At 37.1% G+C, this 17,818-nt stretch overlaps 1 protein-coding gene and 1 long non-coding RNA gene across 2 annotated transcripts in view; one reads left to right on the top strand and one right to left on the bottom strand.

The window, feature by feature from the left end:
* Positions 1 to 2,178, bottom strand: part of wdr11 (WD repeat domain 11) — an 89,901-nt gene extending 87,723 nt beyond the window's left edge. Inside the window, exon 1 of the mRNA XM_060871908.1 lies at positions 1,961 to 2,178. Coding sequence (XP_060727891.1) covers positions 1,961 to 2,046 — 86 coding nt within the window. The 5' untranslated portion in view covers positions 2,047 to 2,178. The remainder of the gene's footprint in view (positions 1 to 1,960) is intronic.
* A 274-nt stretch (positions 2,179 to 2,452) lies between these two features.
* The window catches only part of LOC132847033 (uncharacterized), an 86,031-nt gene continuing 70,665 nt past the window's right edge, over positions 2,453 to 17,818 (top strand). Inside the window, exon 1 of the long non-coding RNA XR_009648585.1 lies at positions 2,453 to 2,940. This is a non-coding gene — a long non-coding RNA (uncharacterized LOC132847033). The remainder of the gene's footprint in view (positions 2,941 to 17,818) is intronic.

The raw sequence follows: 17,818 nt of genomic DNA, 5'->3' as shown, positions 1-17,818 counted from the left end.
AAATCACTCAAAAAAATTATATACATATATACATATATATATATATATATATATATATATATATATATATATATATATATATATATATATATACATATATATATACATATATATGTATATATATATATATATATATATATATATATATATATAAATATATATATATATATATATATACAAACACACACACACATATATAATATAATATAATATATATATATGTGTGTGTGTATATATATATATATATATATATATATATATATACACATATATATATATATACAAACACACACACATATATATATATATATTATATTATACATATATATATATATATATATATATATATATATATATATATATATATATATATATATATATATATATACACACACACACACACACACACACACACACACACACACAGGGCTCTAAAGTTTTGAAGACAAGCAAGAGTGACATCTCCAACCCCCCAGCCACCAGCCATTGTCATGATTGAGGACAATGTCCCGTCCAGAGACAAGCTGGTTCGTGATGAGGTTTTGTTCAAACAGACCATCGAAAATACCCTCTTTAATGAATATGTTTTTTATTGGTTGTTGCGTTAAATCTTACCCAGATACAATAGTGCTATTTTCTGATTGGCTATTGTGTAGCCTCTTTTTTTGATTGGCTGATAAATGTCAGGCTCGACTAAGAGCTCCAGGGGAGACGCGTTTGACTCCTGCCCTGTTCCATAGAGACAGCGGTGCGGACTGATACATTTTGGGCGCTTCGGCTTATTAAATATATGATAAATAGTCAAAAAGTTTTTCTGCGTGACAAATACAATGTGTGGCGGGAGAGCGTGACAAAAGACCCAAATGCGTGACTGTCACTCTCAGTGCGTCACACTTGAGAGCCCTGATATATATAATATTTTTTAGCTTTCTCCACAGACTTGCATGCTTTTAAATGCGCAGACACCGTTTAAAACGTGATATTTTACAAGTAGTTGTTCATATTGTGAACATTTTAAACTAACATCGCTACCAAAGACCTTAAAAGTTCAAGCATCAACGCCACATCTAGTAGGCGGAGTCAAATCTAATCAAGCCGCTCCCATGTGGGCGGAGTCAAATTAAAACTCAAAAGTTCATGGAGTATGGCGTGTGTTTCAGTCAGGGGGCAGATGTACAGCATTGTGTGGTACAAGAGATAGGGTTTTAGACTTACTGAAACAGTTAGATTAGAGAGACGTTTTACTCTATTCGTTGGACCTTTGGTTTTGCAACAAGGGGGGGAAAAAAAGCTAGACCAAAGATGGCAACTGATCCGAAATGTTATCAGAATCAGAGTCAGATTTATTGGCCAAGTGTGTTGACATACACACGGAATTTGGTTCCAGCAGTTTGTGACTTTCAAAGGTACAGACATAAATAACACAATACTATACAAGATTGTGTTGTTATGATAACAACACAAACATCACAAATAAGAGCTGTGCATCTGCACACAAGGTCACTTAAAAAAACACGACAAACTAAAGTTTAACTCGCTTACTATCATGTAACACAAAGCAGTATTTTAGTTGCATGTTGTGCTGCAGTGTTTAAACGTCTTATGTGCAATAACGTATGAATGCTAAGATTTTGTAACACAATACAGCATCGTTCCTGCCTTGACTTCACAACAAATGTAGACTAGAGTTGTGCAAATAAATGCTAAGAAAAATGAGGTCCACAGTAAAGTATAATACATTATAAGCATAATGTGATAAAAAAAATAAGCTTATTGTCGCTTACAGTATTATATGACAGCGTTTGTAGATAATGACAACAACACTGACATGAGTCTCAGAGTGATTCTATAGTATACAGACTGTAATAAAGCAATAAAGGAGAAAAAAAAACTAATCAAAACACAAGCAGATATAAATAAGAAGCAGCGATTAGCCACTATGCTAGCTAATGCTACTCACCAGTCAACTGCAGTTTTGTTTTGCAAATTGAGAGTCCCGGTGAGTGTCCGTGCTGCTAGTTTAATGTTTACTGTGTACGGAATCATGGCTGCAAAGACTATTGATGCTACATGAAAGAAGCTGGAACTTGGGTTATTAAATTAAATGTTACAGAAATGAATGGTTGTCATTTAGGTTTGTAAACAGGAAGCGAGTCAGGTGCGTCACGGTTTTAGTCCAGGGCGGGAACGATTGTTCGCAAATATGGTTCCTATGTCTTTCAAACACACTGTTTTTAATACATAAGAAAGGTATTTTGGTTTGAAAACAAAAAATTGAACACGAGACGATAGATGAGAATTATAGTTTTGGTTGTCATCCATTTATCAGGTGAATATAGAAAGAATATAAGAACACGTGACAGACATGTGTTTCTTGTTGCCCAGGTGTGCACTGTTAGACTGATTGTTTAAACTGTTATTCTCTACTTTTGCTTTGAGTCCAGAGGTATATTTGAGAGAAAGTTATGTTTTTGAAGTTTAGAGAAGAGAATGAATCAAGCAAAGGTTTTGGCTTTAGCCAATACAACAATAAAAAATAAAAAAAACTGCTTGTTTACTTATGAACAGACACCAAACAGGTGAGCCAAGGAAAACATCAGCACTGGATGACAAATGTTGTGAGATCTGTGAAGAAAACCATAAAAACATCAGTTAGTGACATTACCAACAACCTCTACAGGGCAGGGGTTAAAATATCACATCTAAAGGCCCTACAACACAATGCAAATCACTCATCAGCAGTAAGACCCAGAAGACCAGCTTGGAACCAGCAAAGAAATACAGCTAGACGAGCCACATAACTTCTGAAACCATCATTAACTTCTACCAAAGTCATGGACATGCCAAAATGTGGAGAAAGAAACGTGATCATGATCCAAAACATACAAGCTCATCAAACTTCAAGTACGGTGGATGTAGCCTCATGGCTGCTTCTGGATGGTAAGTATACACCAAAACGCATGCTTATTAATTAATACACTATATGGCCAGAATTATATGTATATATGACCAACTCAATACTAACATGCTATGGGTATATGGCTGTAATCTCAAATTATTACTGAAGAAAAGTCAGTCTTGTTCTTTATGTCTATATAGTATCCATCTATCTAGCATGTCAAAATGTAGCATTAATTGAAGTTACCATTACCGATAAATGTCATTGTAATATATCAATGCACTATTACTATATCTAATTCTAATGCTATGTTTATGAAATTTCCACAATGAAATTTCTCTGTTACATCAATTTCTATGTTGAGGTAACAGAGAAATTTCCCCATTGTGGGACAAATAAAGGTATATCTTATCGTATGTTGCCGTTTAATCAGATATTTTCTTAAGGTATCTAAAAACAGTATGCAATGCAAGTTCAGTTGTTCCTTTACTTCATAAATGTTGTTCTGTGATCCAACAAACACACTTGAATAACTTGTACCTGTAAAATTTTGGCCTGGATTGAAAAAAAAAGAACTTACAAAAAAATTACTAATAAAACATAACTGTCAAAATAAGAGGATTAAATAAACAAAACCGTTGTTTCCCAACATTGCATCTGTGGCTGCCGGTTCGGTGAGTGTGACAGTAATTTATATTAGTGCTATTCATGTGCAGCCTGCTGGTAAAGGGCAAAAAAATCAAATAGCAATATAAAAAAAAGCATGCAGCAGAGTTGGGAGAATTTGGTTTCAAAACACAGCATGAGCTCCCAATGGCAAACGGGGAAAAAAAAGAGGAAAAAAACGGGATCCTTGGCTGCAGAAAATTAGAAAAGGTAACTAATGTCCAAAGTTCTAGAAATACAGCCTAGTGAAAGGGCAATCTATTAATTAACAGAGTATAGAAGTGTATATAAACACTTTAAACATATGTGCATGCACTGTGAGAAATGCACTGCTTTCTCTACAGCACATGCCTAAAAGCTTTTCTTTTAGGAGAACCGTTCGTTGTTTACAGGTATTTCTTCACTTAGACTTCACTTCATTCAGGGTTTCTATGAATGAATGAATGAATTGGGGCATGGAAGCCTTTTTATCATCACATGTACATTACAGCAGTACAATGGAGCAGGGAGGGTTAGGGGCCTTGCTCAAGGGCCCAACAGTGGCCATGATCCTCCAAACAACAACCCAATACCTTAACCACTTGAGCCACCACTGTGAATAAAAACCTGGGATTTTAACTCATTACCCACAAACACAAGTGGCACTCAGTCAAGAGAACTGTGAAAACACCCAAACCCTTAAAAGTGCCCATTGGCACTGCTTCAACTATAGGATCAGTTCAGGCTCTCAATTGTTAATGAGAAGAGCCGGCTCATTGGAGAGGTCAGAATTATTAAGAGCAAAGCTATGATCTAAGTCCAAGGAAGTTCCTCGCCTCCGTTTTTGGTTTTGAGCACAGTTTGCCAAGTTTGCACTAAGGCCAGCTCACATCAGGACCTGTAGGATTGCCCCCCTGTCTTGTATATTCTACTGCAAATTGTTTACCTCCAGGGCTGGGGGTTGCACATGTTTTGTCCTCCAGGTACTCCAGTTTTGTCCCTCACTTGAAAGAGGTGTGCTGTAGACTGAGTGTCATGTTTAAAGTGTATGTAGTGTGAGTGTGTGCACTGGACAGCACTATGATTCTTTAAGTAGCATTCAGTTCATGAAATTTTTATGTATACGTTAACTTTTTTCTAGTATAATAATAATAATAATAATAATAATAATAATAATAATAACTAATCTGAAACAGCTTATATATATTAGAGATTTAACACAATATGAATAAATTGTTCAGAATAGGTTCTACATAGATACAGGTGACTTGCATTGTTGCTAATACCTTACAACACAATACTGTAACATTGCGCGTTCAGTGGCACCAAATACTTCAGTGTATTTAGTCAGTGTCTTTAGTCAATGTATTTAGTCAGTGTATTTAGTCAATGTTGTCCAGGATTTGCGTCTGATTTCACCTGTTTTAATCAGTTGATCTTGCACTCAACAAAATCATTGCACTCGCGTGCGGCTTCTGCTTGGTTGGAACGAAAACCTGCACCCATACCAGGCTGTTCAGGATAAGACTGGACACCACAGGGCTAGAGAGAGATTTATGTAAATCAAGTTACCAAGCCACAAGCAATGTATGTGGTTTGTAACTTGACAGAAACGCTTTAACTCAGAAGGGACCGTGATTCAAAAATGAAAGCTATTTTGATTTATTGTAATCCCTCTATTTTTGCCTTCATCCCTCACATATGTGCGCCGTTCAGTTCCATCGGGAAGCACCATCAAGACAAGATGTCCCCACAAAGCCGCCAGCTAGACTAAAGGCTCAGCCCTTTTGGCAGTGGGAGATCCACGCAGATCTGCAGGTACTGCAAGAATTCCCTCATGGTGCTCGACACGGCATAAAAACTGAATGGACACAGACAGAGATACTGCAAGCTTGAGTTATTTTCATGTTCCTGAATACATACTGTACGGTGCTAAGAAGGGGGAAAAAAGTTACTAATCCTTACATTACCTGAAGTGCATCGCACTGTGGGCTTCATTCATTCTTTAGTATACAAACCGAATTCCAACAATGTCAGTGTATGTAGGCGTTTGAGTAGGAGCTCTTGTTTATTTTACAGTATTTGCTTCTTTTATTAATGTTAATTCAGGTTTGAAGCACACAGAGCATGTTCTGCATGCCCTCTTTTATTTATAAAGTACACTATGATTAATGCCAAGCCTAACCTAACCGATTTTCATAACCAAGAAAATGCCCTGACATGGTGGTTGCTCAGGTTGCTCACTTACCCTTATGATTTGGGATACCATGATATAATAACATGGCCCCAAAACACACACACACACACACACTTTTTTTTTCAGACTGTTATACTGTAACTAGTTCAGTGTAACCACGGAGACAGATAGAGAAAGAAAAAGACTCCTTTATGTTTTGAGCTTCGGAACGGCCTTGTCACAAAGACACACATCAGCAGTGAAAATAATGGAGTTCAGACTTCATAGAGCTTCAAGTTTATCTCTCTCTCTCTCTCTCTCTCTCTCGCTTGCTAGCTTCCCAAAGAAAGTATCGTTCTTCATCTCACTATTTTTTTGCAAATCCACAGTCAGGCCCAGACAGTCTATCAGCAAGGAGTAAATATGTACTTATTGCTTCATCTGTGTTAGTTGTTGAAAACTAATATAAGCTGTGGGGGGTGGGGGGCGCTGTTGTAAAGCAATGAGTTGATGATACAAAATATGAATAATTCATAACCGCTGTAAACGCATTCGGAATTATTGGAGGGTAGCTAGCAGTCTCTCAATAAAAATAAAAACCTGATAGATTATTTAATCTTAGATTAAACGGATGCGTCGACTTGTACGCATACATTTTGTCTTCTTGGAGAAATTATTTACATTTAGTTCACCTCATAAACAGATCTCGGCTACCTAGCTATTTTGGGCTCACCGGACCACATGACCTTCTCCCATGCCTCCTCTGGACCATCCAGATGGTCTTTGGCAAACTTCAGACGGGCCTGGACATGTGCTGGGTTAAGCAGGGGGACCTTGTGCATGCTGCAGGATTTTCAATCCATGACGTTGTAGTGTGTTACTAATGGTAACCGTTGAGACTGAGGTCATTGTCCAGGTCCTCAGTGTAGTTCTAGGCTGATCCCTCACCTTTCTCTGAATCATTGATACTCCACGAGCCGAGATCTTGCATGGAGCCCCAGTTCAACGGAGTCATCTTGAATTTCTTCCATTTTCTAATAATTGTGCAGACAGGTGCAATTAATACAGGATGCGAGTGGAGGATAGGAGGGCTTCTTAATGACAACTTTTTTTAGATTCTCTCTCTCTCACAGTTGAGGTGTACCTACGATGAAAATTACAGATCTCTCCATTCTTTGTAAGTGGGAAAACTTGAAATATCGGCAGTGTATCATATACTTATTTGCCCCACTGTAGTCGTTATCGTTAAACTGAATACTGTCATTTTGTCATTTGCTGCACATGACGATGGAAATGAGGACGCTGAATACGTTTTTGAGAAAGAAACCACAGCTCCACTGATGTACTTTGTAATCGAAATTGGAGCATTATAATTAAAGAAATCAGAAAACTAGAAGCATGAATATTCCAAATTTGCCAACCATTCAAGATTTGTGGCAAGAGAGAAGCGAGATGTCTCTAGACATTGTCTAGCGCCACACAAGCACTGTGCTCATTATGAAGGAGGCAGCCTTCTCCAGCTGGCAAGCACCATCACCCATGCACAGTGTAATGGGAGATTGTACACAACACTTGTTCCCAGTTTGGCAGAAAACTTGAGATGGAGATTGACAGGTTGAAGTAGGAGACATTGCAGACCTGTGCTTTATGATGCCCACTCCCACTTCGAGTTTCTTGACTTTGTCTACGTTTGAGATTGCACTAGCCTTAGGTATGTTATGTGTACAATACTTACATTCGACTATTAAAGTGGCAATGGAGAGAAATTAAAAAAAACCACGAGGTGTTGTTTTAGCTCCCTGAATTGTTTCATTGTTCTTGCTGTTGTTGCTACTGTATTTTGAGCGTGAACTCCTAACATTAGCAATATCTAAATGAACACGGGATGTGTGTCTTTCAACAGAAGGGCAAAGGCTTTCTCTCCACTCACCACTAAACTCTAATGGTTTCTTGGTTTATCTAAAAGCTGTAACAACATCAGCGGTACAGGGGAAAAAACTAGTAGTGCCATAGAGAGCTGAAAAGCTGAAACTCTAATATCTAATATCTATTAATGACATCAAATGAGGAAGGGATGGATCGATATCTGGACGGCTGGATGCATACTGTAGATGTATCTAGGGATGAATAGATGAGATTTGGAATATATGCATGGATGGCTAGATGGATGAATGGATTAATAGATGGATTCTTGGATGGGTAGATATACTGAGAGATGGATGGCTGGGTGGATATGCATAGATATGCATATATTGATGACTAGATGATTGATTGTACCAGCACCAGTTGTGATCCATGTCATGAAGATTTCAGACATTAAGATTCTTCATACTTTATTAAGATGAGGCCAACCTTGTGTGGATCCTAAGGCATCTAGAGATGTACCATCTCCAGTTGGATTCCGCTTCATGAAGATTTCAGACCGTTAAATAGGAGATGCCAACTACATGTGGTCTTTTGAGGACAACAACCTCCTCATCAATACACAATTGTCTGACTGTATATTTATATTCGCACCCTCCAGTGTCATCCAATTGAGGATGAGGTTCCCTTTTGAGTCTGGTTCCTCTCAAGGTTTCTTCCTCCTCCATCTAAGGGAGTTTTTCCTCACCACAGATGTCTCAGTTGCCTCAGGCTTGCATATTGGGGATAAGTAATATTAGACCTATTTAAACGTGTTTGTAATCTTGAACGTTTTGTACTATGTTTATGTTCTGTGAAGCTGATTTGAGACAATGTCCATTGTTAAAAGTGCTATATTTCAAATAAATTTGAATTACATTTGCTGGATAAATGGCTGGTTGGATGGCTGAATGACATGATGTATAGCTGGAAGGCTGGTTGGCTGGATGGATAAATAACTTGATTTACAGTTGAATGAATGGATGTGTTTTATACGTTTCTTGTCTGGTCATTTAAAAACTTTCTCAGTACAAAAAAAGAGCTCTGTGAAAACCTCATTATTTTAGACTACTGAGTCTTATTACGCCTGGCTGTTTCCACAGCGACATTTCACTTGTCATCATTGTTCATGTTGTTTAATTAATGCCATTAATACAAACCAGTGACTCCAGAGGACGTCTGCTAATGCTAGAATAAGTATATAAACTTGGAAATATAGTCTTTATAATCTTAATTATACAACCGCTGCTTGAAATCCTAGTTAGTTGTCATCAATTGACTAAAACTCCAACATTGTTCCGAGTTTACAGGATTTTCTTGTATAAACCGTTGTATGAAAGATTAATCAATAAATACACCTAAATCCAGCTTTACAAATGAGGCAGATACTGTAATTGCACTGCCATGCAGAAAATACACGGACTATAAAAAGCAATCTTAGAAACATGGACACTGGTGTAACACCATTAAAACACATCCCTTATGATAAAGGGGGAAAAAATAAGATGGCAGCTGGAATGTGGGTGGTACAGGAAATAAAGTGCACAGCCTTTCAAGTTTCAGTGTTTTACTGCGGTTGTTATGGCGATGTCCAATCAGTAGATGGCTGTGTGTGTGTGTGTGGCTAATTTGGCAATTATAGTCATTAGCATGTAAGAATCCAAGTATAATTCCAGCCTCAATGATATTCTACTTCACCGTTAATGCAGTTCCACAGGGAGACGTTTCTATATCTGATGGATATTTGTAAGCATGCTAAGTATAATAGACATCAATATTCCTGGTCCAAGTTTAATGTTTACCATTATTTCAAGTATCACATCAAGATTCGGCGGGTTTTGTTGAACATTCGGTTAATTACAGCAGCATAAGTTCAGAGTTTAGAATCCATAGATCCTGTAGGATTTTGCAAACGCAGAAATTAACAACATTTTTGGAGGAGATTTTCAGCAGATTTGAGCCAAGACGCATCATGCGTTCGCAACACCACCCAAAATACTGGTGGGTCTGTAACACACATGATGCAGTGAATATAAAAAAGTCTACACACTCTAATGAAACTGCAGGTTTTGTATGAAATTACATCTTTAATGAAATACTCCAACAAACAGAAATCCAGAGAAATTATTTAATATAAAATATTTCATTATACAGAATATTTTGAAATAATAAAATAAACCCTACCACAGCTTGACTGCTTAAGGCTGAATTTCTCCCATCTAATACTTTGTGGAAGCACCTTTTGCCTTTATTACAACATCAGGTCTTTGTGAAAGTCTATGAATTTCATACATCTAGACTTTGGAATTTTTAACCCACTCTTCTTTATGAAAAGCTTCCTTCAAATTGCAAGGAGGTCTCCTGTGTACGGCTCTTTTTAGGTCATTCTGTAGGTTTTCGGTGGGATTGAGGTTGGGTCTCTTCCAGGACTTTTTCCAGTTTTTAAAACCATCGCTTGGTTGATTTTGATGTGTGCTTTGGGTCATTGTCATTTTCAGCTTTTTGACAGAGGACAGAAGGTTTTGTGGCAAAATATCTTGGTATTTGGAGCTATTCATTTTCCCATACATCTTGACAAGTGCCCCAGTCCAGCTGAAGAGTTGCAGCCCCCACCATGCTTCACGGTCAGTATAGTGTTCCTTGGATGATGGCCTGTATCGGCTTTGCACCATACATACCCTATTAAAATTAAGGCCAAATAGTTTAACTTTTGTCTCATCGGAGCAAAACACATTTTCCCACATTGGCGACTGAATGAATCTCTAGGCGTAATTCAGACGGACTTGCCAGGAGTGACCAGTACCTGCCAGAAATTCCGCTAGTTCTTTCAATGTTGCTGTTGGCCTCTTGGTAGCCTCCCTGATAAGTTTTCTCCTCATCCTCTCATCAACCTTGGAGAATTGTCCTGATCTTTTGCAATGTCTTTGTGGTGTCACATTTTCTCCATTATTGACAATGGTTTTAAGCGCTCCATGGTACATTCAGTACCTTTGTGGCAAGTGTATGCTATTTACCTCCAGGCCTAATTTTGATTGTGACTGGTTAACTCTGAGGGCAGTTAGAGCCCCCATTATGTAAGGGTGTGCAGACTTTCTAAGGTTTTTAAATGTAAAATGTTTCCAATTATTAAATAATTGCTTTTTTTTATATTGATTTTTGTTTATTGGAAGATCACATTAAAGATATAACACGTCTGATGTTTATCTGTCTTTTTAAATAAAAAAAACCTAAAATAAATCATAAGGGTGTGTAGACTTTTTCTATTCATTGTAATTAATGAAGATCTATTAGATGAAGTCTGATGGGATGCTTGTGAATAGCTGTGTTTTCTATAAGGGCAAATCATCTCCGTGAGGTACTGTAGCCATCTTAAAATGCTGATTGCAAAGTTTAGGTTAAAGGGAATGTGCGAAACACTTTGCTGAACTCTGCCTGCTTAAAGAGGGAGCATGAGAACGCTAGAAGTCATTCATGTGTAAATTGGACTCTGGTTGCTAACTCTGCCATTTGTCTAGTGAGTTGAAGAAGCCACTCAGAATGAGGTGCTCAGTGTATGAGCTTCTCACACACAGTTGTGGGTTTGTTTGCTTCCAAAGAAGCGTGCAAAATAGGAAATGCTTCTCTGACACTTATTGCTCAAGTGGAATATACACCGGTGCTGTCGGCAAAAAAAAAAAAGATTACACAGTAGAGCTGGGAAGTAAATGTTCCTAAATGTTTGTTATTTTTGGAAAATTTTTATGGATATTTGGAGTAATCTGTGTTTAGCTCTTTGGGTTATAACTGTAAATCTGCTGCTTTAACATACCGAACCCTGGCATTAAGTGCATGGCTCAGTTGAACTCACTCTCACTCACTCACTCATTTTCTACCGCTTATCCGAACTACCTCAGGTCACGGGGAGCCTGTGCCTATCTCAGGCGTCATCGGGCATCAAGACAGGATACACCCTGGACGGAGTGCCAACCCATCGCAGGGCACACACACTCTCATTCACTCGCACATTCGCACACTACGGACAATGTTCCAAAGATGCCAATCAACCTATCGTGCATGTCTTTGGACCTGGGGAGGAAACCGGAGTACCCGGAGGAAACCCCCGAGGCACGGGGAGAACATGCAAACTCCACACACACAAGGCGGAGGCGGGAATCGTGAACGAACGTGCTAACTACTAAGCCACCGTGCCCCCCTCAGTTGAATTCAAGTAATTTCAATTCAGTTTTTATATTGCTTTGTTGCAAAGTAGATTTTACAAGAAATCTAAAAAGAAAAAAGTCCAGTATCCAGGTCATTTATGATTATTAGTTGATTGCAACAGATTAGAAAAATTATAGAAGATACAGAATTATCGATGGTATTAAAATCTGTACATTTTTTATGGCTGCTTGTATAAAATACAAAATCAAACAAAATTGTCTCCTGTGGTCTACCAGTATTAATGAAAGCAACATGCAGAAGTGAAATAAGTGACTAAAAATAATCACTGATGGTGTGAATACAGCTAACAGTACCTGTGAACTATAGTGTGAGGTGCAGCAGCTAAAATCATTAAATTATTCATCTTGAAGCTTAAACTACTTTTAATTATTTAGTGACATCAGTGATGCTAGGACAAGTAAATATCATGTCATTTCTTTATGTTCTCAGATAACAGATATCACCCGCATGTAGTGTATCAGATTTTCTCAAGTAGAAACATCAGAGATGTTTTTCCTCATTAAGAAATGTTTGGGCTGCTTGTGCAACTGTGGAGAAGAAGGTCATGAACTAGGATGTACAAAACCACGTAAAAGAGTTGAGCAACTCCCTTTTTTTTTTTAACTTGAGGAAAACATGCGCTTCTGTGGCGAAACCAACAATGAACACCACTGAATGTGAGACTGATGTGACTTGTCTGAATAACGAGAAACCTCAAAACATCAACTGCACAAGTTCTGTCACCAAAACATGAAGAACCAAAGAGCACAAAGTCAGATAACGACAAATGAAATACAAATCAAAGAAGATGAAAGTGCATCAAATGCGAACAATCGATGCTCAAGTGGAACAAAATACCAGAACACAAACGGTAAAACAGACTCGTGATCAGACGCCCAAAGAACAGTGATGTGGAAATGACGGAAACTGTAAGCTCCCGGAGCCGAAATCCATCCCCAAAATGTAAAAGCAAAGGGCAGATACTTGTTTTACCTATCTGAAAATAAAGAATATTGTAATCGAGTGGAACTGTCCAGGATTTAAGGCTAACTTTTTAGAGACTACAATAATTAGCAGCTACTTTTAATCTCATTGCTTTCTGCCTTCAAGAAACTCCTCTATCATCAATAACCAACTGACACTGAAAAGATACGATATCTATAATACTTTTGGTCAATACATACAACGCAATATTAATAAGACATGATATACCCTATAGCCCTGTAACAATTAACACAAACCTAAATAAAACATAAAACATTGTGTTCTGTCTATATACCCCATGATACATCAATGACAACGCAAGAATTGAACGCAATAGTAGAACAACTACCATCACCATATGTGTTGATGGGTGATTTTAATAGTCATAATACACTATGGGGAGGAAACACACAAACACCAAAGGCAGAACAATAGAAGAGTTTATAAAAAAAAAAAAATAATGATTCGTGCCTGCTAAATGATGGTTATAACACGTACCTTCGTTCAAGACACAGAATTGCCATTGACCTAACCCTACGCAAGCCTGAAGTAATAATTGATTTTTTATTTTTTAGGGCAAGTATGGAAGGATTCCTTTGGGAGTGACCTCTGTCCACTGATTATAACATCTACTGAAGATGACATTCAACAGGACTCACCAAGATGGCAAGATCTTCCAAACACTATGCTATGAAAAATTCAACATAGACTAAAAAAATTCTATTCGAAATAGCAGCAATTTCCGTTCCAGAAATATCAGCAAAACCATGCTGTCGGAAAAACCCGTGGTTTAATGAAGACTGAATGGAGAAAAATTTAATGAACCTTAAATAAACATCCAACAACAGAAAACCTTATCAGACTGAAATTCTGTAGAGCACAAGCACGAAGAATCCTTAATGAAGCAAAGAGACAAAGTTGGAAAATATGTGTGTCAAGCTTATCATCACAGACTCAGGATACTTTATTGACAACAAAGCAGGTGATAGAAAATAAACTGGCGGAGACGTTTGAAAGAAATTCCTTATTAGAAAATGGTCATCCCTGGTTTAGAAAATTACAAGCAAAACAAGAAATGGAGAAAATCTCCTTTGCCTCGGAAAACACTGAGCCATATAATAGCCTTTTTCATTGGAGGAACTCCCAAAGGCCATTAAAAACTCAAGTAACGCTGCAGTTGGATCCGACTATTTTTGTGAATGTTGTTATTATCTCTTTATATAATACGTTGATGTTGCAGTTAATATAGCCACTGCTGCTGATTAAACAACAAATAAATAAAAAAAAGAAATAAATCTGCTCGTTAAATATCACTTTCCTTTCTGTAATGTGGAAACATTCTAAGCCGTTACTAGATGTAACACATTGCACATCGAATTTTATTATTATTTCTATGCATCATTTGTGAACTTAGTTTCTGAAATTTATGGCCCACCCTCAGTTCTGTGTCGTTGGACACAGTTCTCTCGCACCTTTCTCTCGCACCCTGTGCCGATATATGCTTTAAATAAGAACGAAGCGACTTCACCTTTACTTGCCCACACGATTTAATAACCTATAATGTATTCATGTATCATTTAGTATTTTAAAAACTGGCACTTTTCCATTATGCCTTGGGTTCTCACTAATTCAAATGGCACCACGATTATGTAACAAAATGTAGAAGATATATATATATATATATATATATATATTTTTTTTTGCATATATACAATACATTTAATGCACAATAAAGTGCATCTAAATCCAAGTTAAAAAACATTACGTGACACTTCACTTATTTGCCACAAATACTAAGTGGATTTGTGTGGAAAATGGAGAAGCACGTCAGTGGAAGCCAAAATTGCTAAAAAGGAAAGAAAATTGCATCAGATTGAGGATAAACTGTTAAAGTAGCAGAGAATGCACTTTGGGTTGACGTGCCAAAAGGTTTGAGTGGGTAGGTGTACAGCATCCTGCTATAATCACTGATTAGTTGAGTTATTAACTGAGAGTAGGGGCTTTCAAGCCCGCTAAAATTTCTAAAACATGGAGTATTTAGAATTAATTTTAGCCATATGCAAAGAGATTGGACACATTTGGGTCAAATGGACTAAAAACAATACATCTGAGACCAGAGTGAATGTACTTGAGTAGCAAGTGGTGTTCTAAGTGGTTCCCAGATTTGAGTTCCCTGTTTAAATGCATTTAGGAACCCGCTAAAAGGACTTTCTAATAAGGTGGAACATTAAGAATAGCGCAAAGTCTTGATTGACCCCATTTCTCCGAATGGCACTTGTGATTTTAAACAGCACGTTTAATCTCAGTGGCCGTACACTACGGTGGCCTTGTCTTTGTCACAGTCTAAAAGAAGACCGAATACACTGGTTCATCCTTACTGTACTGTAAGTTACAAAATGCCACCGCATCCGCAAGAGTCTTCTTAATCATTGTTTCATTCACTCAGTACAGTACATTCATTTGAAAATAGCACATTTTCAAGAGAGACAGTGTTAGTATCATGAATTGATCAAAATTGGCATTTCCAAGCCATAAAGATGAGCCTGTTTATTTTTACGAAAAACAATGGTATGAGCAACACCACCACCACCACCACTGCCACAAAAGGCTTGACCTTAGTGTTACACACTTCAGACACACTGTTTTGCTCTCTTTCTCTTGTTGAAAGGGGCGAAGAAGTGACAAACACGCAAATATCAGCTAGTCCGATCGTATGGCCCTGGTTTAGCGCTTTCTGATCATCCCGTCATGGACAATCCTACAGCGAGCATTGAAATTGGTGTTAAAGTTTAACATAAGAACAGTTACATCTTAATTTTGTTTATTTTTTCAGTCAGCAAGTTAACACAAGCTAATCATGTTTGATTTGATTCAAATTTATTTGTATAGCGCTTTTACCAATGGACACTGTCTCAAAGCAGCTTTACCGAACAAAAATATTACAAAAGTACAAAAAGGATAATATTCTACAAAGATTTATACAAAGATTCAAGATTACTATTGTACTTGTATTTAAATGTGTTTGTATTTATCCCTAATGAGCAAGCCTGAGGTGACCTGACGTGACTGTAATGAGGAAAAACTCCCTTAGCTGGAAGAGGAAGAAACCTCGAGAGGAACCAGACTCAAAAGTGAACCTCATCCTCATTTGGGTGGCACTGGAGGGTGTGATTATAAACTGTTATAAATCCTAGAGAGTGTTCTTATAAATAATTTCCTTTCTACAGTCAGATACAGTCTGACAATTGTGTATCGGTCAGGAGGTTGTTGTCCTCAGAGACCACATGGAGCTGGAAACTTCTTTTTGAATGTTCACGATCTTCAAGAAGTAGAACATAACTGGAGCTGGTAAAATCATCGGATGCCTCGGGATGGGTAGAAAAAGAGAAGAAAGTGGAGAGGAATTAGCATAGCTGCTAACTAGATAATATTGTGTATCTACTGGAGCACACGGTTTTAAGACTTATTATTATGTGTACGTCTGGCTAAAGAAATATGTCTTTAATTTACATTTAAACTGGGAAAGTGTGTCTAAGCCCCAAACACTATCAGGAAGCCTGTTCCAAAGTTTGGGAGCTAAATATGAAAACTCCCTATCAGCTTTAATTGACTTTGATATTCTGGGAACCACCAGTTTTGTGATCTCAGAGAGCGTGAAGGATTGTAGCCTGTTAGAAGACTAGTTAGATACATGGGAGCTAAAACATTTAGAGACTTGTACATAAGTAGCAGCAGTTTGTAATCAATTCTAAACTTAACAGGTAGCCAGTGTAGAGAAAATTGGGGTTATATGATCATATTTTCTTGTCCTGGTAAAAACTCCAGCAGCTGCGTTTTCGACTAACTGTAGCCTATTTATTAAAGATGCAGGACAACTACTGTACCTAGTAACGCATTACAATAGTACAGTCTGGAGGTCATGAATGCATGAACTAGCTTCTCAGCATCAGATACAGATAGGATGTTTCTTAGCTTGGCAATATTTCTAAAGTGGAAGAAGGCTGTTTTTGTGGTATGGGCGATATGATGCTGTCTAATATAGGGATAGATATATAGTATGTTAATATTTTTAAATAAATTTTAAACTTTAATTGTGTATATTCACTTATTTATTTTTATCCTTATTTTTTCTTTTTCAAATTATTATTATTATTATTATTATTATATGTATTTATCTCTTTTTTTCTCTCTCTTCTGTTTCCATACTTCTGTAAAGCTGCTTTGAGACAATGGGAATTGTTAAAAGCGCTATACAAATAAATTGAATTTACTATAACACCCAGGTTTCTCACTATCAAGCTAGTACTGACACTGTCTGACAGTCTGACAGTACATCCATCTAAATAGAAGTTGACGTATGAAAGCTTCTGTGTACTGGTTTTCGAACCAATCAGTAATATCACTATCTTATCGGAATTTAACAAATAGAAAATTACAGGTCATCCGTGCCTTTATATCATTAACACCCTCGGTTAACTTGGAAAATTAACGTCTGTTCGCTCAAACTTCACCGTGGAATCTTGGACGACTATCCCAGGTTAACGTTCCACACACGTAATTAAGTTTAGCTAAAACTGACCAAATTCTTTATTGCTCTTTCTACAAAAAAATACAGCACAACCTTTTCTGTACTACAGTAACCCATTTTATACTGTATAGGACAATTATAGCTTGTTACTGTAATTGAAAATACTTCATTTATTAATAACAGTAATTAGCAAATATGTGTAAACACTTACTACAGTTACTGAAATATAAAAAGTGTGTATGTGGGTTATACAATGTATAAAATGTATAGCATAATTGCATTTGCTGTTGAACAAGAAACGAATAAACTTTTATAATAGATTTTATCGTTATTAAACAAGCATATTAACACGTTGGAGGGAAAAAAAACTCTGAGCCAGATCGACATACAGTAATTTATTCATGAAATTGTGAAATAAATTGGATTGTAAACATTTGTGATGTGGGACCAGTTGTGATTGTGTGCTCTAGTCCAGCCCTTATTT

This window comes from Tachysurus vachellii, chromosome 6 (assembly GCF_030014155.1).
Source record: "Tachysurus vachellii isolate PV-2020 chromosome 6, HZAU_Pvac_v1, whole genome shotgun sequence".
Taxonomy (NCBI): domain Eukaryota; kingdom Metazoa; phylum Chordata; class Actinopteri; order Siluriformes; family Bagridae; genus Tachysurus; species Tachysurus vachellii.
This window is presented reverse-complemented; position numbering and strand designations above follow the sequence as displayed.